Raw genomic sequence first — 20453 nt, forward strand, 5'->3', positions numbered from 1 at the left:
AAACCCAGAAGAACGTAAGAAGAAAATAGTACTTTGAAAAAAAAATTCAACATAACTTTAGAAGCAGCAATGTTTTAAACAGCTCTCTTTTTTCCTGCTTCTAAATTAATTCATACAGGGACTTCCCTGGCAGTCCAGTGGTTAAGACTTTGCCTTCCAATGCATGGGGCGTGGGTTCAATCCCTGGTCGGGGAGCTAAGATCCCACGTGCCTTGTGGCCAAAAAAACAGAACATAAACAGAAGCAATATTGTAATAAATTCAATAAAGACTTTTAAATAATGGTTCACATCCAAAAAAATCTTTAAATTAATGCATACACATTGTAGAAAGTTCAGAAAATACTGAAAACTAAAGAAGAAATAAAATAAAAACACTTCAAGAGAATTCTACAATTGAAACAATCACCATTAACATTTAATATATTTTTCTCACAGCTCTGTCTCCCTGTTCCTCACCATATGTGTTTTTCCCTTTCCATATATATTTTTTCCTTTTTTAAATACAAAATTGGGATCATGTTTCATATACAGTTTTATTTCCTTATCTTTGCAACGTGACGTTATGTAGACCTTTCCTTAAACCTAAAAATATTGTTTAAAAAAATAATATTTTCCCTTTGGATGGTTGCATAACTGTTAGAACAAGGATGATGTTAATTTTCTGTTTTATGCTTATGCCTAATTTTAAATTTTATTGTTTTTAAAATCAGCAAAACCCAGAAAGCCTCTAGGCAGCCCCCTTGGCACTTTCCTCCCCGCCCCCACTAACCCTAGGCGACCTTCGTCTGTGTCCACCTCTGTGACAGGGTGGAGGAGCCGTGGGTGGGCAAAGCCGGGGTGCTCACGCTGCTAGAAGTCTGTGCCCAAGCCTCAGGCAACATCACTGAAATAAGGTAAGTCCAGGGAGGAGGCCCCTCAAGTTCTTCATCTTTTCATGACCGTTGGGACCATCCGTCATCTAGACATTGGTCTCTTGTCCTGTGGGGTAATAGCTGCATCCCTAGTGAGTTCTCTGGGTCCCCAAGATGGCAGGAGCTCCTGGGGCATATGTGAGGGACTACACAGACTTGTTGGGACTTGTGCAGTAGGCAAGCCGCAGGACCAGAGAGAGGGAGGCAGCCCCAGGTTCAAGACAAAGAGCTGTTAGATCCCAGACAGACACTGCTGGAAGTCCATGCTGGTTGTCTGGAAGGGGCCCCTGGTGACAGTAACACACACCATGGCTCTGTGACCAGAGGTGCCAGGATCCCATGGACTAGCTAAGAGCAAAGGCGCTGGTGTCTCACTGACCTACGTCCAGATCCCCACTGGGTCTGGGAGCTCAGTCGGCTGAGCAGCCCCAGTCCCAGCACAGCCGATACGGGAAAGCTGCTGTGGGCCTCACGCTGGCTACCTCTTCCCTCCTCAGCATCTCCGAGACCCAGCAGCAGCTCTGTATCCAGCTGGAATTTCCCCATCAGGAGAACCCAGAAGCCATGACCCTCAGGTGAGACCCAGTACCTGGGGCCCCAAGAGAGAGGCTGGTGATGGAGGGAGGGGGAGAGGGGGTACTGCTGCTTCTGACCAATAATTCTCATGCCCCTGCTCAGAGTCCTTTGATGCCCAAAGTCTCTACATGGCCTGTGAGATCTAGCCCAACCTACCTCTTCATGCTATCTATCCCTACCCCAAACCCCAGTCTAGGCTCCAGCTAAGCTTCCAGTACCTTAAACACCACCTTGCTCTCTTTGACCTCAGGGCCTTTGCACAGGCTGTTTCCTGCCCAGAATATTCTCTCCTCCCTTTCCTTCTTCATCCTTCTTCACCTGGCTAACTCGACCTCATCCTTCAGGTCTCAGTTTAAATGCCACCATCTCAGGGAGGCCCCTCCAACCCACCCAGACTTAGTCAAGTCCTCCCATCATCCATTCTTACAGATGCCTGGGGTCACAGCTCCTCTAATCCATATAGCACGTTTCTGGAAATTAACATGTCACCTCTTTGGGGGAATGCAGCCCTGCAAGTATACATTGTGAGGACTAGACCATACCTGGATCTCAACCCCAAATCACTTCCTTGGCTGGGTCTCCTTGTGCAGTGAACAACCTGCACAGCCATACCAGCTGCCCCATCCTGACCTCTCCTTCACAGTACTTCCCATGATTGATTAGTAAATTGGTGGACTTTATTTGATTAGCATTTATTTACCACCGTAAGAAACGCTCCTTGCAGGTAGGGACTGAGTCCCTGGTACTGAGCCAGGTGTTTAGAAGCTGCTGCCTCCCTCTCCACCTCCAGGCTGGCTCACTGTGACCTTGGGACCCACCACAGCCTTCTTGCCAGGCAGCTGATGGAGACCTGCGCCCGGCTGCGGCAGCTCAGGTCAGCACCCTGAAACGCTGTCTGGGGCCCTGAGTTCTCTGATTGACCCCAGTGCCCGCTCCAGGCCATAGGTGAGAGGCTGGCCAGTGCAGGATGGAGATGAGCAGAGCGTGGGGCTGTGCTAGCACTCTTGCTTCCCTCTGCAGGAGAGAATCACACCTGGCCAGTGGGGGAGAGCCCCAGGGTGGCAGAGGGGAGCCCTGCCCCACTGGGAGCTCTTGGGTGGGCCTTTCCCCTCTCTTGGCCTCCCGATTTTTGTGTGATGTTTGATCCCTGAGGTGTGTCCAGCCTGAAATCCTCTGGAATATGCTTGGGCCTTTTCAGCTTGTCCCAGGTGAACCTCTGCGAAGCCAGTGCTCTGCTGCTACAAAGCCTCCTGCTGTCCCTCTCTGAACTGAAGCACTTCCGGTATGCAGACAAGACTTTCACTCAGGGCCTCCCCCGCCCTCCCCGCCCCCTGCAGCTCAGCCCCGCCCCCACACTTCCTGTTCTCCCCAACCCTGTGCTCAAAGGAGCTCTGTGTCCCCATCCCATGGGCTGGGACCACACATGACCCTGGAGATGATGCCAGGGTTCACGGTCATCTACATGGCCATGTGGCATAAAGGTGATTCCCTTTTGAATGCTCTTTCTTTTTCTTCTCTTTATTATTTGGAAATAATTGCAAACTAATAGAAAAGTTACGAGAAGACTGAGAACCTCCATATGCCATTTTCCCAGATTAACCCTTTGTCATTATTTTTTCACATTTGCTCTTTTCTTCCCTTCCTCCTTCCTCACCCCTCCCCTCTCTTCTCCACCCCCCCCTTTCTTGTTCTGAACCATTTGAAAGTAAGTTGTATAATTATGCCCCTTCGCCCCTTAATATTTCAGTGAATTTCCTAAGAACAAGAACATTCTCTCCCCTAATCCAGTAAAAGTATGAAATTCAGGCAATTTAACATTGATATCCTACTATTATCTAAGCTACCGTTTATATTCCAATTTTGCCAATTGTCCCAATAATGTTTATTGCATTTTTTTTTCAGTCCTGGATTCCATCCAGGATCACACACTGTGTTCAGTTGTCATCTCTGTTTAGTCTCCTTCAGTTTGGAATGTGTCCTCAGCCCCTCTTTGTGTTTCACACTGTCATGACATTTACATGGCAGCTGATTTGTAGAATGCCCTTCTGCTTGGCTTTCTCTGCTGTTTCCTCATGCTTAGATTTAGGTTCTGCATTTGGGGCAGGAATATCACAGAGGTGCTGCTGTGTTCATCTCAGTGTGTCACATCGGGAGGCACATGATGCCTACTTGTCCCCTTACTGGGGATGTTAACTGTGATCTCCTGGTTAAGGTGGTGTCTGCCAGGTTTCTTCACTTGCAAAGCTACTGTTTTTCCCTTTGTAATTAACCAGTTATCTGGTAGGAAGATACCTTAAGATGATGTAAATATCCCAGTCTTCCTCAAACTTTCACCCACGAATTTTAGCATCCATTGATAATTCTTGCCTGAATCAAATATCAAGGATGATGGTTGCAAAGTGGAGCTTTTGTAACTCTCAGTTCTCTTTTAATTCAACCGATCACATCAGGGGGAAGGTCTCCTTTTTGTACTAATATATCTTTAACACCCTCTCCAATACTTGCTACATTTTCTGTTTAAATAAAGATGCAGAGCTCATGGTAAATGACAGTAACTAGCTAGACTTCACAGTGATGCCTGATTATGACAGACATTGTGAAGTTGCTACCTGAATGACTGTGGTTTAAACAAGTATTCAACTAGTCCATGTTCCTGCCTCCAAGCTATGTCTTGACTTAAAGATTCCCTGATGGGAGAGATTTATGAAGGGAAGGAAGGTCCCCTCCCACTGCCCCCCAGGAACCATTCCCCACCCCACCTCCTTGCCCTCTGCCATCAGCATCCAGAGCTCCCAAGACCCAGAGCTCCTACCTGACCTGCCTCTCTTTGGCCCTTTGACCCCCACCAGGCTGACCTCCAGCTGTGTGAGCTCCAGTGCGCTAGCCCACCTGACATCTGGTCTAAGCCGCTGTCACCACCTGGAGGAACTGGAGTGAGTTGTGGGGTGGAAGGGTCCGGGAGGGGATGGCCCAGCAAAGGCAAAGTGTGGGGAGGACAGTTGTGCCTTTGGTTAAAGTGGAGGGTGGGACTTCGGCCTATCGCTTTTCTCCCTGATGAAGCCCAGCAACTCTGGGTGTGGCTTGGGGAAGGCTGAGCACTGGGTTCTTGGTCCCAACTTTATCACTCACTCAGAGTGACCTTGGGCGAATAACTGTGCCTCTCTAGACTTGGACAGCCTCATCTGTAAAATGGGGCTCATCGTCCTTCTCTGCCTAGAGCGGCTCTGGGTGTTGGGTAGAGAGAGAGCTAAGGGGCAGAAGGGATCATTGCGTGCGTGTGTGTGTGTGTGTGTGTGTGTGTGTGTCGTCCCTGGCTTCCTCTGGTGCAGCCCTCATCCAGGGCATCCTTTCTCAGGTGGGTCAGCTGTGACTGCAGTGCCCACCTCCTCGGGGACCACAGAGCCTGACCCTTGGGGCCAGGAATGTCCCTGTGCAGCCTGGATAGGAAGGGTGGTCTGGGATCTGTGGACCCACAGCCAGCCTCCTGGGGGGAACTGGGGTGGTAAGGGGGGCTGATTTGACAGCTCAGCTCCAGGGGCTGGGCAGGCTTGTCTAACCCTCACCTCATGCTTGGTCCCCTCCAGCTTGTCTAACAATCAACTTGGCGAGGAGGGTACCAAGGTGCTGACGGGGGCCCTTGAGGGCAAGCGCCGGCTGAAGAGGCTTGAGTAAGTGGTGGTGGTTAATGCGGGTGAGAGCGGGGGAGTTGGGGGCATGTCTAAGAACCTTTGCATCTCTAGTGAACACCACTGTCAATCTCCTGGATGGACTCAGGTGAGCTGAAAGCCCTCCCTTTTCCTTCCTTACCTGGCTCTGGGTGTTATCAAAATGCTTGATCATAAGAAACAGAATACTCAGTCAAAGCAACCCAACCCAGAAATGTATTAACTCGTGTCACAGAAAATAATAAGGCAACTGATTTCAGGCTTGGCTGGATCCAGGTTCTCTATTTGTTCCCCCTCCTCCCTCCTTCCCTCCCTCTCTCTCCCTCCCTTCCCCTCCCTCTCTCCTCCCCACCCCCCATCTCTTTACTTCATCCTCAGGCAGGCTCTTCCTGCAGCTGCAGGTTCACTTTCTACCAGCACCTTTTTCCCTGTACCTACAACACAAGTCCCTAGAATAAGTCTCACTGGACTAGCCCAGGTCACATGCCCACCCCTAAACCAATCACTGTGGCTCTAAGCACATGATAATCTGATTGGCCAGATCTGGGTCACATGCCCATCCAATTATCTGGACTGAGTCAGGGGTGGTATTTCAGGGGACTATTAACACAAGACAGGGAGACAAACTCTGGGCAGAAAAAATACCCATGGATGACCACTGCCATGTGCCTACAATCGTTTCCTTAGTAACTGGCAACTTTTACTCTCACCTATAAGTTGGAGTCACCAAATTCTCAGAAACGGTGGAAACAGCCTCAGTCTAAAGGACGAGTCCCCATCCTGCACAGACGCGACAGTATCGAGACAGAACACTTGACAAGGCATCTTCTGCTTTTAATCTCTAAGTTTATCCGTTGACCCAAAATACACACGAATTATAAAAAGTTCCATCATCATAGAAATATGTAACAACGAACATGAAATCCCTGGCAATGACACCCCCTGGGAAAACTTCTGTAAATGAGCAGTTTGTGAGTTTTCCTCCAGATTTTTTGGACACATTTTTTTTTTTTTTTTTTTTTTTTGCGGTACGCTGGCCTCTCACCGTTGTGGCCTCTCCCGTTGCGGAGCACAGGCTCCGGACGCGCAGGCTCAGCGGCCATGGCTCACGGGCTCAGCCGCTCCGCGGCATGTGGGATCTTCCCGGACCAGGGCACGAACCCGCGTCCCCTGCATCGACAGGCGGACTCTCAACCACTGCGCCACCAGGGAAGCCCTGGACACATTTTTGAATACAGTTTAAAAGCAGCTCTCTGACTTTTTGCTCCTTAACAATGAATGAAATTCTACCACTTCGTCCCTCTTTGCATATCCTGGCAGGGGTCAGGGGGTGGTATTAGGGAGACCTTTGACCAGAGGGTCCACTGTCTTCCCACTGAGATGTTTCTTTGGCTTCCCCCCATGTGCCTGCACCTCTGCTCAGCCTCCCTTTCTTCTGGAAGCTTTTATTTGGGGTGGAGTTGGAGGCCCAATGAGGTCATCCATTGGCTCATTCATGCATTTAACATATATGTGTGTTCACCTGGGCACCCAGGCCAGAGCCAGGAGCTGGAAGTGCTTCAGAGAACAGGACATGCGTGATCTTAGTTCCCTGACCAGGGATCGAACCCATGCCCCCCGCATTGGGAGCACAGAGTCCTAACCACTGGACCGCCAGGGAAGTCCCAATGATTCCTTTCTGTCTGAAGGAAAGGGATGGATCTTCACTCCCCAGAGGCCTCTTCCAGTTTCAGATCTGTCGTTTCTGAGTGTCTCCTCTCCAACAAGCAGCTCCCCTCAGATCCAGCCAACTTTTCCCACCTGTCCCTCTGGGTGAAATGGTTAGGGGTGTAGGTGCTAGTTAACAGCCACACCACCTGGGTTCAACTCCTGGCACAGTAACCAACTGTCCCAGTTGAGCTGGGACAGAAAGTCCCGCATCCTGGAAATCTCCTCAGTTCCGGGCAAACCAGGACGGTTGTCACCTCTGGGTTGTACCTCAGTGTGTGAGCTCAGGCGAGGTACTCAACCTCTCTCTGTCTTCTTCCTCATCTTAACTCTGGGGATAACAGCTGGACCTACCCCCTCAGTGACTGTGAGGATTAAATGAGATCACACACATGAAGCACTCAGAACAGAGCCTGGTACAGAATTCACACTCTACAAGTATTGGCTGCTGTTATTATTATTACTGTTATTATTATTATTCCTCTCTCCTGCCCAAGGTGGGGCCATAAGGAGCATGGTCCATGGGTAACACATGGTTGGGCCCAGGAATGGGAATCCTACAGCCTTGGTTCTGTTCCTGATGCTGCCACTTTCTGTGTGTGACTGCTGGGCCTCAGTGTGCCTCATCTGTAAAATGGGGATAACTATAACATATCATCTCTAAATGGCCCTTAGCATGTGCTTGGTATGTGGTCGCTATGATGACTGATCAGTAGTCTGGGTCTAGTGTGATTCAGAATACAGAACTGCTGCCTGGATGGCTGTAATCATTCTTACAGAGAAAACAGCATTTGGATTTCCCAGTGCAGTTTTGTTTGTACCGTTTTGGGGGTTTTTTTTACACTGTGTGGATGTAAGTGGCTGTCTTGGAGATCACTGGGCATTGCTGAGCGCTCAAGGTCTGCGTCAGGGACCCAAGCCCAGTACGCCAAGTCCTCCTGTGGCCTCCTCTCCTTCAGCCTCAGCCACCTCCCGCTGGGCGCCTCTACCCTGGCTGCACTCACTCAAGGACTAAGCCACATGACCCTCCTGCAGAGCCTCCGGTGAGTAACCAAGTGACTCCATAGGAGTACTTCCAAGTTCTGCTGGGACCACCCATCTAGGGAAACACGGGGGCACCTCCCTGAGAACCCTCTGTGGCTCCTGTCCTCGGCACCTTCCTATAACCCTCCCAGGTCGGTGTCACAGCTCTTGCCTTTTACTGCCACCAGCTTCCTCTGCGCTACACAAGTGACCTGAAGGAGCTGAGCCCAAGTCCTAGGACAACCCTTCATGTGCACAAATTCATCCTCTGTTCTTGTTCATGTTTCTGATTCACGGTTGTGGGTTGCCTAGATTCTGCATTTCAAGCTCCCAGGTGATGCCAGTTCTGGGGGCCACAGACCACACTTTGAGTAGCGATGGTCCAGCCTCAGAGCTGATGACCTTGATATTCTGCCCTTGTGCCCCTGGCCACTTTGAGAAACAAATAGCACACGTTCTTTTCATGTGATTTTTCAAAATATGAAATATTGTGACTCTAAACAAACGTAAGCAATGACACAAAGCATTGTTTTGTTTTTATCCAAGTCCCCGCCCCCCACTCTGGCAGGGTAGAGCATGTAGGAGATGAGCTCAGAGAGTTTGGGGGACCAGCTCATTTCACCCCAAATTAATTTACCGAAAGGCAGTTCCCTAAAAATTAATTTGCAAAACGTAAGGCAACAAAACAAACAACCCTCAGACTAATACCTCTGCATCAGCTGTTCTGTTTCGTTTGTCTCTTCCCCCCATTCACAGAGGCAGGGTGTGGTCAAGTGCAGAAAAGACCATAAATAGACTGGGTTTAAGGAAAAGCCCACTATTTTTATAGATTAGAACAGGATGAGTTGTGAGAGACACATGAAACTGACATTCAGCCGGGCTGGCCTGAAGATCCCTGACATAGGGGCAGAGGCAAAGCCTGGCCGAACCAAAAAAATGTGGCCACTGCTCCAGGCCAATGGCTCTGGCCTTTCATTTCCACCTTGCCTGTGAGGCCCTGGGGGTCTTTGGCCCATCACCTCCTCCCTGGGCCTCCGAATTCTCCTCTGGGTATTAGGTACAGTCTGCCCACCTTGCCCATCCCCCTCCCTCGGACGTTTTGTGACTGACATATGAGTTCCTGGAAGTGTAAAGGCTTTGCAAACTGTGGAGTTCTTAGCACTGCACTTGCAAATGCCTTTACTCCTGACTAAGGCTTCTTGGCCCTGCTTCTCCAGTCTGAGAGCTGCCACCAGCTTAGAGGAGCTAGGGTGAGTTGCCTGTCCCTCCCCCAGACCCAAGACAGCTTTGGCAGGGGAAGGTGACAGAAGCAAGGGGCTCCTGGAGGACACTCCTCACTTCCTAGTGTCGTCACCTTCACCCACTTATATACTGCATCACTCCAGACCCAGAACCTCGGGAAACCCAAAGACAGGATATGAGAGTGTTGATTGCAGCAAGAAGGATTCAGGTCAGACACCAGGGAGAACATCCTAAACAGAAGACAAGAGTTTGGAGTCCTCACCCAACATAGGGCGAGAGGACTTTATCACTGTGGCTGAGGCCTTTCTCTAGACGTTGGCCTCCTCTTCTGGGATGAGGACACACACAAGATGAGATGGGTGGCAGGCTGATGGTTGCAATTCCCCTGCTGTTCTCTCCCCAAGCTTGAGCCACAACCAGATTGGAGACACCGGTGCCCAGAACTTAGCTGCTGTCTTGCCGGGACTGCCTGAGCTCAGGAAGCTAGAGTGAGTGGCCAGCCCTCCTGATGGGTCCTCAGCAGCTACACCACGGTCCAGGGAGACTCTGGCTCCCCGCCACCAACCTCAGTGTCCAGGCCCTGGGGCTGGTTACCTCCTGGAACTGTTGATCTGGGGACCTTGAGCCAGCCCAGCCCCTGCTCTTCCCTGGGCCTCTCCGTCCCATCAGGCTGGGACAGCGTGTGGCGAGAATGCTGTCTCTTAGGGCCCTAGCAGATGTGGTGGGGTTGGCGGGGGACGGGGGAGTCAAGGGTCTGACGTCTGCCCCTCCTCAGCCTCTCAGCGAATGGCATCGGCCCGGCAGGGGGAGCACGGTTGGCGGAGTGTCTCCTGCTTTGCAGGCACCTAGAGGAGCTGATGTGAGTGTCTGCCCGGGTGGGCTGCCCTCTGTGTCCCCACAGGCCACCTGGCCCTTGGGTCCCCCAGTGGGCACAGGGCAGGGGTATGGAGCAGGCCAGCCTGGTGCTCAATTTCATCCCCTCTCCTCTTCCAGGCTCGGCTACAACGCCCTGGGAGACCCCACAGCCCTGGGGCTGGCCAGGGGCCTGCCCCAGCACCTGAGGGTCCTGCAGTGAGTGGCCCCCTGCCCGCGGTGTGTGCAGGGTTAGCGGGAGGGGTTCCCCAAGGAGCACTAGGGGACCGAGACTCCCATCGGCTGAGCTGCCCTGCCTTAGGGGAAACCATGGCGTGTGCTGGGGCTGGCTGCCCCTCCCCCACCTGCTTCTCCCCTGCCTCTGGAGCCTGGGGCAGGGAGATCAGGAGACCCAGCCTCGTCCTGGCTCTGCCACCAGCCCCCTGTGGGCCCTTGGCCAAGCCCCTGCCCCTTCTGAGTCTCAGTTTCCTCATAGCTCAGCATACCCTGTGAGCCAGTCTCCGAGGGGGAGTGAGGAAGTGTCAGCAAAGGGCTATGCAGGAGAAAAGCGACCTGCCACTTTACAGTTTATGTCCATGGTCTCATCTGAGCCCTGTGAGGCCGGGATTTCTACTTGCTCCATTTTCCAGGCAAGGGAACTAAAGCCCGGAGAGGTGTGGAAAGCTTACCCTATGAATACATCAAGGAGCCAGGCCTCGAACTTGGGATCTCAGACCCCAAAGCCAGGGCCCTTGATACCCACCCAGGTCCTATGTTGGGGGGGAGAGGGGTTAGGGTGGCAGTTACCCAGAGACTGTCAAAGGTCTGGCAGTGCAGCCTGAGACAAGGCTCAGGGTGGGGGGATCTAGCCCCCCCAGTTCCCATACCTGGTCCCCCAGGCTCCCCTCACCCCTTCCCTTTCCTCAGCCTGACATCCAGCCGTCTTGGCCCAGAGGGAGCACTGAGCCTGGGCCAGGCCCTGGATGGATGCCCACACATGGAAGAGATCAGGTGAGTAGAGGCCGCAGAGCCTGGGCAGGGGGCCAGGCCCAGGGGGTGGTCTGGTGTTCCTCTCACAGGTGTCTCCCCTGCCCTGCAGCTTGGCAGAGAACAACCTGGCCGGAGGGGTCCCACATTTCCGTCTGGGGCTCCCACTGCTCCGGCAGATCGAGTAAGTAGCCTCCTCTGACTACCCGGGGAGCTGGGGTGCTGTAGGGGGCAGTCCTTCTCTGGCTGAGCCTGATACCTGGGAAGGCTTTTGAAGTGACAGAGGCCTCAGGTATGGGGGGAGCCTGGAACTAAAAAAAGAGGGGGCACTTTCCTAAGACTCCCAGCCTGCCCCAGATGCTGACCACTCTGCTTCCTCCTGCTGTGATTGCAGGGTGGGGAGAGGGCCACTAGGCTGAGGGTGCCCCTGACTCAGATACCTCCCTCCCATCCCCTTCTCCCTCCCATCCCCTTCTCCGTCTCCATCTCCAGCCTGGTGTCGTGTGAGATTGACAACCAGACTGCCAAGCCCCTCACTGCCAGCTTCATCCTCTGCCCGGCCCTGGAAGAAATCATGTGAGTGCCTGGGAGAGCCCTGAGCTGGGCAAAGTGGGCACCTGGGGGCCTGGTTCCTTCCTCCCTGGAGGTCTTCCCATCTTGTACAGGGAAGGTCATTCCTTCTCCAAGCTCCTCTCGAGGAAGTTTTAACACGTGAGCTGCGAGTGTTGTTTGTCTAAGCCATTCACCCTTTCCTGCCCATTTCCCCATCTGTGGAGGGTGAGAGGGGCAGTGGACCAGATGGAGATGGTTAGGACCATTTCCCCATTGTCCCTTTGGGAAGCGTCTGGATAGACTACCTCACTGGGTTTATGGAGCCTTGATTTACGAACCAGCTGTTGGTAGTGAGGAGTGGCTGAAAGCAGCAGGCCCCCCGACCTGCCCACTGGCCAGGCCCACCTCCCTCTTGGCCATCAGAGGTGCTCAGACCTTGGGGCCTGGCAGTACTGCCTCAGGGATAAACTAGATTGCCAGGACTAGCCTGGGACCCTGAGCATGATGGAAGAAAATGGGATTTCCTTAAGTCCAGGACACAAGGGATTACAAGATTTTAGGTTTGCATCCTGAAGATTTTAATTCTTCTCATTACTTTACACCAAAGAGAAAGTCTCAGATCAGGGCTAACTCACCAAACACTGGTGATTATCCCTTTTTAGCCAGCAGGGGGCAGACCACAGGGTTAGCGCCTTAGGAAGGACGCAGGTTCCAGCTAGAAGTTAATACCATTGTTTGCACTGTATTTATCCTTGTAACTACCTTCTACTTAGGGTCCTTAACACAAGTCTTTCATTGATAGCAGTGATAAATGTTTCCTAAGATCAGTTTCTTAAAGTGAAAAAAAAAGAGGGGACAGAGGACTGATTTGAAGAAAAATATGAAACAAATAATACAGGCGGTACATGGATGTAGCAAAGTCAGGATGGAGGCGTATGCACGGTGGAAGTTTGGATCATGATGTTTCCACAGACCTCGTGTTCTGAACTCTCAGGACAGCCAGCTCCTAAGCTGTCTGGGTTCTGAGGGATGACCGGCTCGGGAATGGGGTGGGGAGGTAGGAAGGAGCCTCCCGTGCCTTGTAAAGCCTTCAGGGAGGGCCCGCAGGACCCCGTGGCGCTCCCCCATCCCCGTGGCCCCCAGCCCTCCCCACCTGCCCCCTGTCTCTACCCTCACTGCTCTCCTGCCACTGACATTGGCACCCCTACCCTGCAGGCTGTCCTGGAATCTGCTCGGGGATGAGGCAGCTGCTGAACTGGCCCGGGTCCTGCCGCAGATGGGCCGGCTGAAGAGAATGGAGTATGAGGGGCACATCCGGGGAAGCCAGAAGGGGGTGGGGAGGACCAGAGGGGGACCCGTGTCCTGGGGAAAGCCAAGAGTCCACTGGGTCAGGCCTCTAACTCCCAGGAAGCCCTCCTGGATTTGCTCACTCCGGTGCACTCCAAGCCCCTGTCAAGCTTAGCTCTCCCTGGGTCCCAGCCTTCCGCCTTCCCGCTGCACTGCTGAATGTTGAGTTCTCTAAGCACATGTGTGGGGAGCCTCTGTTCCCCCCGCCCAACTTGGCACAGGGAAGGGACACAGGGAATCACCCCTCCGTCCGCCTCCTCCCCATCTCACCATCTCACGTCAGTCTCTTTCCCCTTCCTCCGCCATCCGTCGGGAAGCCTGGAGAAGAATCGGATCACAGCTTATGGAGCCTGGCTTCTGGCTGAAGGGCTGGCGCAGGGGTCTGGCATCCAAGTCATTCGGTAACAGGACTTGCAGGGGCAGGGATGGTTGGGGCTGGGGTGAGCACACCAACCTCTACAATGTAAAGGCACCTCCTATAGGAGAAGGCAGGACCTGGGTCGGGAATTATCCAAAGAGACTTGGACCGCACCCTCAGGGATTTGGCAGCAAGCCGGCCTGGATCAAATCCCAGCGCTGCCAGTTGCCGATTGCGTGACTTTGCATCAGTAACTCAAGCTCTCTGAACCTCAGTTTCCTCCTTTGTAAAATGGAGGTAGTGATAGTATCTACCTCAGAGAGGTGCTCTGCAGAGTAAATGATTATATAAAGCACTGAGCGTAATGCCGGGCACATAGTAAGCACTTAAAATGGTAGCTGTCATCAGGACCACCACATCCAGTTGTACAGGTGGTGCACTGAACATCAGGGTATTGCATCTAAGGGACACCACTCACATAGTAGACGTGTTAGGTTTCTAGTAGTAGTGAAGCGCCTCGCTCTATAAAACAATATATTATGACAATTTCAGACGATGGAAGTAAAGTGTCCTAAAGAAAGGGAGCTTTTTCCTTATTTGTCCAATGTGTCATATGAGCATGGCCTGGGGAAGAAGCTAGCTCCCGGGGAAGAAGACTGAGTGGAGGGGACTTCCCTGGCGATCCAGTGGTTAAGACTCCACGCTTCCTCTGCAGGGGGCATGGGTTCAATCCCCCATCAGGGAACTAAGATCCCGTATGCCGTGCGTTGTAGCCAAAAAAAAAAAAAAGATTGAGTGGAAGAAGTCCGGGTTGGCATGGGGGATACCATCTCCCTAAGGTAGCCATGTTGGCCTAATACCTGCTGCTGCCTACCAGGTAACTCTGGAAACAGCTCTTAGCCTTTGGGGCCTTGGTTTCCCCATCTGTAGGTTGGGCAGAGGGCAGAGACAAGACAATAAGTGAGCAGCTCCCAGTGCTGAGAAGAGTCTGCCTCTGTGCCCCACAGCCTCTGGAATAACCCCATCCCCCCGGACATGGCCCAGCGTCTGCAGAGCCAGGAGCCCAGGCTGGACTTCGCTTTCTTCGACAACCAGCCACAGGTCCCTCACGGCACTTGATGGCCCCTTGAGACTTTTCAAATGCAGCCGAGTGATGCCAACTTCCACCCACCGGGATAGAGGACTCAGGAAAAGAGCCTCAGCTGGCTGTCCCTGTACCCTGCCCCACGAGGGGGAGACAGGTTTTTCCTGCAACAGTCTTCGGGGAGGACTTTTTTGGCAACAAAGGACCTAGTATAGCCAATAGACTACCCTACATCCCAAGGGACATGCATGACCAGCCAGAAACATGTAACACAATGAGCATGTCATGGTGTGATGCGTGACACAGAAGGTCACACGTGACAGCATTCCATGTGACATTGCATGAAACCTGCAGTGTGGCCTGTGGGTTAATGTCATGGGTCTTAGCACTACATGTAATATATAAGACATGACAAATGTCCGTGCCATGTGGCTGGCCGGATGCCCTCAGGCAGGTCCAAGATCTAATTTATTACTTTTTTAAACCAAGTGTGTATTTATAAATTGCATTTCCAGAGCAGCTAAGCCAGAAAATGTCTTCCGCCCAGAATGGGATGGGGAGAGCATCCAATCACTGACCAGCCCAGTGGCCCGAGGGCCAAGGCCGTGGGCCAAGCCAGGGATTTAGCCATGAGGCTTCCAGATGAGTATCCTCCTGCCTCAAGCCTCAGTTTTCCCATCTGTGAATTGGATCACCCACTCTCCCTTAGTTTCCAGGGACTTTAGGCCCAGGTCCAGGTAGAGCCAGCCTGACCTTGGACAGGCCCAGTCCATGCTGTGTAAGGGACGAAGCTATGCCCTAAGGGTGCAGGGGGTGGGGACTGCCAAAATATTCAGGTGAGGCCACTGGATCAAGCCACTACCTCAGCAGAATCTGAGTGAGCTCCCAGGGGCTTCATGTGTTACACAGTGTTCTCATTACTTCCAAGAGGGCCAAAGGGTGGCCCTGCTACACTGTAAGCCAGGTTTGACCAATAAATGTGGGTGATCTTCCAGCCTCTAGCCTGAGTCTGATGTGTCCCACCACCTCACCAAAGTCAGAAGTGGTTCACCCCTGCCCTGGGGACTGGAGAGCAGGGCAGACTACAGAGAGAAATGCTGAGAGGAACACTGGCCTGGGAGTCAGGAGGCATGGGGTCAAGTCCAGACTCTGTCTCTATATGTGGTCATGTGATGGTAGGCAAGTGACGACCTCTCTCCAGAGCTCACCTGCACCATGAGGGGATTGTAGAAGCTCATGGTGTTAGAAACAGTCTTTGTTTGGCTTGCATTATATTTACACTCTTTTCTGATTTGACTGTCAGTATTTTAAATTGGGAACTTTGACCCCAAATTCAGATTTTCAGCTTCTCGTAGGTGCTAGTCCAGCATTCCCACTCAAGAGTAATCTGCTGGGGACGTATGACTGTGTCCTTTAGATGTGGCGCACATCCGTCAGTTTGCCGCAGTCCCCACCACTCCCCAGTGTATCCCCTCTCACTATTGCTGCTTGCCTGGTCCTTGTGAGAGCCTGGGAACTCCTGGCTAAAGGATTTCCACAGGCAGGTGGTACATCAAGAACATGGCTTTGCAAGTCAGACGGGCACGGAATGGAATGTGACTTGACCCCTTGCTGCCTGTCCTCAAGGCCAGGAACTGTTTCTGTACATGTTAGTAACACCCCTGGCCCCCAGGACTTTCAGAGGGGGCAGGGAAGCAAAGTGTACAAAGTCCCTAGTATGAAGAAGTAGGTACTGGTTACATGCTCGTTCTCTTCCCTTTTAGGGCTGAATGTCGTATGAAGTGAAGAGGTGTTTGAAATGGCAGGAGAACAGCACTGCCTCTCCATCACCTACCTGTGGGTTGAACAAGTCCATATCTGGGGAGCCTTCCTCCAGAGCTGCACTCCACTGTAAAAAGTGGAGCAGGGAGGGTGCAGTTACTACTGAGCACCACTGGAGGGCAGGCTGGCCCACTGGCGAGTCCTGAGATAACTTCACCACTGTACCCAGAATGAAGTTAGGAAGTGATGCTAGAGGCTGTTCCCACCTGGCTTGGGAACCTGGGATGTCCCAGCCGGCTTGTGGCTCACCTGGATGGCTTGGCCTTGACCTTTGCCACCCTCCATTTTGTCCTCGATCCCGCACCAAGCATGAGGAGAAAGTCCTCCAGCCAAGTGCCAAATACCCACACCCCACACAGGGACACTCTTTATCGGGCCAGGATCAGGGCACACCTGGCATCAAGTGGGGCCATCAGCCTGGTCCTGGGGGAGGGGATGGGCAGGTAGAGGATCCAAGAAGTTTACCTGGAAACCTTGAGTCCCAATTCAGTCTTTCCCGTCTGGGAAAGGATGCCAAGGCCATCAGGGTGCACCTTCACGCCAAGGAGGGTTGTACTGCTTCCTCCCCTTGCCTAAGACTGGAGTATGAATTCCACAAAGCCTGAGGAGCCTTTGACCGGGAAGGTCACAGATGAGGAAGGAACAGAGCACCGACCAGAAGCTCCAGCCCAGGTGAACCGCACACCACGCAGAGCCCAGAGCTCAGAGACACTTCATTTGCTGCTTATTTGTTTTCCTTTTCCCTTCTTCTTTCCCCTTTAGCTCTGCCCAAGTTCTAAACGCCAAGAAACTTGCAGCAGCTGTCCTGAAATACACCACAGTACTGTCAGCACCGCAGAGCTGCCTGGGTCCAAGTCAGGTGCGGTCACCATGCTCATTTCATTAAGAAACTTCCTCTCCTGCCACCTACTTGTTTGGAGGCCTGGACTATTTTTCTACCCCATGCTGATGAGGTCTCCCTGCCCCCTTCCTCCCCAGAGTAAGCTCAGTTTAAACAGATCTATGAAAACAGATAAAATTCGAAGAAAAGTAAGGCTCTGGGCCAGTAAGCAGTGTAATCAAAATGGCGCTCCCTGTTTCTACACGTGAGTCTTCCCGCTAAGAAGGTAATCGGGCTGGTAAGTTCCCATGTCTAACTGCCAGGCTGGGATCAGCTCATTTTGCTGCTTTGTCACTTGGCCTCCAACCTATGGTTTTACAGATTGAATATCCACCTTTCTGATGGGAGTCACAGAATCTTCCTTCCCACCCACTCCGGTCTCAAATCCTCCCAAATTGCCCCCTGTGTCCTTCCCCTAAACATACACGTGTCTGAAATCCACTGTCCAGGCCAGTACCTCTCGAACTGAAAAATCATAGTTACAGACACTGCAACATGCATTGAATCATCTGTGGATCTCGTTAATTTGCAAATTCTGATTCAGTGGGTCTGGGACAGAGCCTGGGATTCTGCATTTCTAAGAAGCCCCCAAGTAATGCTGCTGGCCCACACTTAGTGAAAGTGCAGACCGGTGAGTAGATCTCAATCCTCACTGCACATTAGAATCACCTGGGGAGCTTTTAAAGCTGCCTTTCTAAGACTAGAGTGGTATTTAGAAAGCTCTGCAGGTGGTTCTGACGTGCAGCCAGCATTGGAGACCCACTAGTCTGGAGTATGCTGCCCCTCAGAGAGGCGAGGTAACCCTTTGCACCTACCTTATTTTTTGTCCTGGTAGATCCTGGTGACCCTCCTTTCTCAGATGAGGACACCGAGACCCAGAGATTTTTCCTAACTTGCCCAAAGGTAAGCTAGTAAGTATAGTAAGTGAAAACTAGTAAGGGGTAGCACCAGGAATTGAACCTGGGTCTTCACAACCTTTTTTTTAAAACTTTTTTTCTTTCCAGTTTTATTGAGATATAATTGACATACAGCACTGTATAAGTTTAAGGTGTGTGATATGACTTGATTTACATATATTGTGAAATGATTACTACGATAAGTTTATTAACATCCATCATGTCCTATAAGATACAAATAAAAGAAAAAAAAGTTTTTTTCTTGAGAACTCTTAGGATCTACTCTCTCAACAACTTTCAAATTTTGTGACTCTTAATCCCACAGGTGCTGCCCCAGTTTCCTCATCTGTATAGTGAGGGCACAAGCAAAATGAGTCAGAGCACAAGGACCTACTTTCTCCAGCTGCAAAGATGACCTTATGCTTCATCTCTACACACCCTCAGGTGGGATCTGAATCCTCTGTCTCCTGCCTCACCTGGTTACAGTTCTTTAGGGCTTCACCCTCTGGGACCTCCTCTAGACACATAGCCACAACCTCAATAACAATGTCCTCCATTTTACGAATAAGGCCCAGAGAGAAACAAGATTTGCCCAAGATTCCACAGCAAGTATTCAGTGGAGCTCAGATTCCAACTCTGGAACACTAAGGGAGATAGGACGTTGGGGTGATCCTGGCTGGGGACTTAACTGGTCTGTGGGTCTGTATGTTCAAAGAGAAGGGTCCCCAGGAAGGCGAGAGGGCCATATGACCTTCCTGACCTTGCCTCTGGCCCCCAGCCCCTCCCTTCCCTGGCCAAGGCCAGGCCTGAGGGCGGTGGCCCCAGCCAGAGCTCTGTATGCCCCCTGGACATATCCGGAGCTTCTGAGAAAAGACCTTGCAGTGGTTGGTTTGGTACAGATCCTCCCAGGATTGGGCCCAGGGACAGCTGGTCTTCCTCCCAACCCCCAGCCACGCCAGTACAGCACCCCACCACCCCAGTGTGTCTCGAAGCCCCCCAGAGCTGGAGTCCTCCCTCCCCTTCAGCCCTTGGAATCCACACCTTATTGCTCATCCCACACAAGCCCCAACCCTGCCCTGGCTGCCCAGAAATCAACCTTTGCCCTGAGGAGGAGGTGACAGAAGAGGAACTTTTGCAAGAGAACAGAGGCCAACTGGGGTCCCCAGGTTGAGTGTCTTAAGCCAGAAGTATCAGTCTCCTGGGCTGTGCCCATAGGCCCCGCCCCTGCACGCACATGCATAGTATAGTGTAAGACTGGGGCTGATGGAGGTGTCTGGGGCTGACTGGAGGGCCTGGGGAGGTGGAGGGAGGCATGGGCATCCTGACCCTGGAAGGGGATATCCCTGCGTTAGAGTGACCACAACCCTGGATCTTAAAAGTAGCAATAACGACATGCTAGCCCTGGGGTCTAGGCATGCCTGGTACCAGGCTAGACACCAGATACTAAATCCATCCTTACATTTTACACAGGAGGAAACTGAAGCCCAGAGCATTGAGTGATGTCACCCAGGCAGTAACTGGACAGGCTGAGATTCAAAGCCGGGGCCATGACTCTAGGCCTGAGATGTAGGAGTGCGGTGAGCCACACCCACCTCTCTCCGTGAGATCCCGGAGGGGATGTCTCCACCGCTGATGCGTCTCCACATCAACCCCCTTTGTGGGCAGATGGTATTTTCCAAAGATGGCCACTGTAACCTCTCCCTGCCCACGTGCTCTTCCTACAAATGACAATGACACTCCTCTCACCTAGGGGCGGGGTCTATGGAGAGAGCCAGTGACTACGGCAGAAGTGACATTATATGAATTCCAAAGTCCAGTAAAAGATAATGAGGCTTCCACCTGGTTCCCTTGGGATACTCATTCTTGGAACCCAGCCACCATGCTGCCAGGAAGCCCAGGCCACATGGAACGTCACGGGTAGGTGTTCCAACTGAGGTCCCAGCTGACAGCCAGCATCAATTTCCAGACAAATGTGTGTGAAAGCCTTCTAGGTAACTCCAGGCCCTGTCATGGTCTGACTGCAACTGTTTGAGAAATCCTGAACAAGAACTGCCCTAGCTGCGCCCAGAGGCCCCCCAGAGCCATGAGAGATGATAATGCTTGGGGTGATTTGAGATGTAGCATAGATAACTGGGACACCCTCCATCCTCTCCCAGCTCACATACACCTGAGTCCAGCCAGGGCCTGCTACGCAGGTGGTGCTATTTCAAGTCACTAATTCACAAGCCATATGCGCATGTGTGCATGTACCCTACTATCAGCCTATTTAGGGAAATTGAGGCCTCCCAATCGTGCACAGAGAAGTCTCTATCAGGGCAAGGAAAGACTTCAGCATTTTGTAGTAACAGCCTTGTATTGTGTGTGGATTAAAGACAGACTGCAGAATCAACCCACGATGGACACTTGGCCTTAAACAACTGACCTCTGGGCTCTCCTGAGCCCTGACATTTTTTAAAAAAGCTTTATTGAGATATAATTCACATACTACAGCCTTCACCTCTTTAAAGTATACAATCAATGGTTTTATCTACAGTTGTGTAACTATCACTAT

At 51.9% G+C, this 20453-nt stretch overlaps 1 protein-coding gene across 1 annotated transcript in view; it reads left to right on the forward strand.

Moving 5' to 3' along the window:
- NLRC5 (NLR family CARD domain containing 5) overlaps positions 1-14340 on the forward strand; it is an 86965-nt gene extending 72625 nt beyond the window's left edge. Inside the window, exons 33-48 of the mRNA XM_060288630.1 lie at positions 808-894; positions 1410-1487; positions 2279-2362; positions 2687-2770; positions 4338-4421; positions 5073-5156; positions 7820-7903; positions 9530-9613; positions 9901-9984; positions 10119-10196; positions 10905-10988; positions 11077-11148; positions 11457-11540; positions 12732-12815; positions 13181-13264; positions 14229-14340. Coding sequence (XP_060144613.1) covers positions 808-894; positions 1410-1487; positions 2279-2362; positions 2687-2770; positions 4338-4421; positions 5073-5156; positions 7820-7903; positions 9530-9613; positions 9901-9984; positions 10119-10196; positions 10905-10988; positions 11077-11148; positions 11457-11540; positions 12732-12815; positions 13181-13264; positions 14229-14340 — 1351 coding nt within the window. The remainder of the gene's footprint in view (positions 1-807; positions 895-1409; positions 1488-2278; positions 2363-2686; positions 2771-4337; positions 4422-5072; positions 5157-7819; positions 7904-9529; positions 9614-9900; positions 9985-10118; positions 10197-10904; positions 10989-11076; positions 11149-11456; positions 11541-12731; positions 12816-13180; positions 13265-14228) is intronic.
- Positions 14341-20453: the final 6113 nt, after the last annotated feature.

This window comes from Globicephala melas, chromosome 19, assembly GCF_963455315.2.
Source record: "Globicephala melas chromosome 19, mGloMel1.2, whole genome shotgun sequence".
NCBI lineage: Eukaryota > Metazoa > Chordata > Mammalia > Artiodactyla > Delphinidae > Globicephala > Globicephala melas.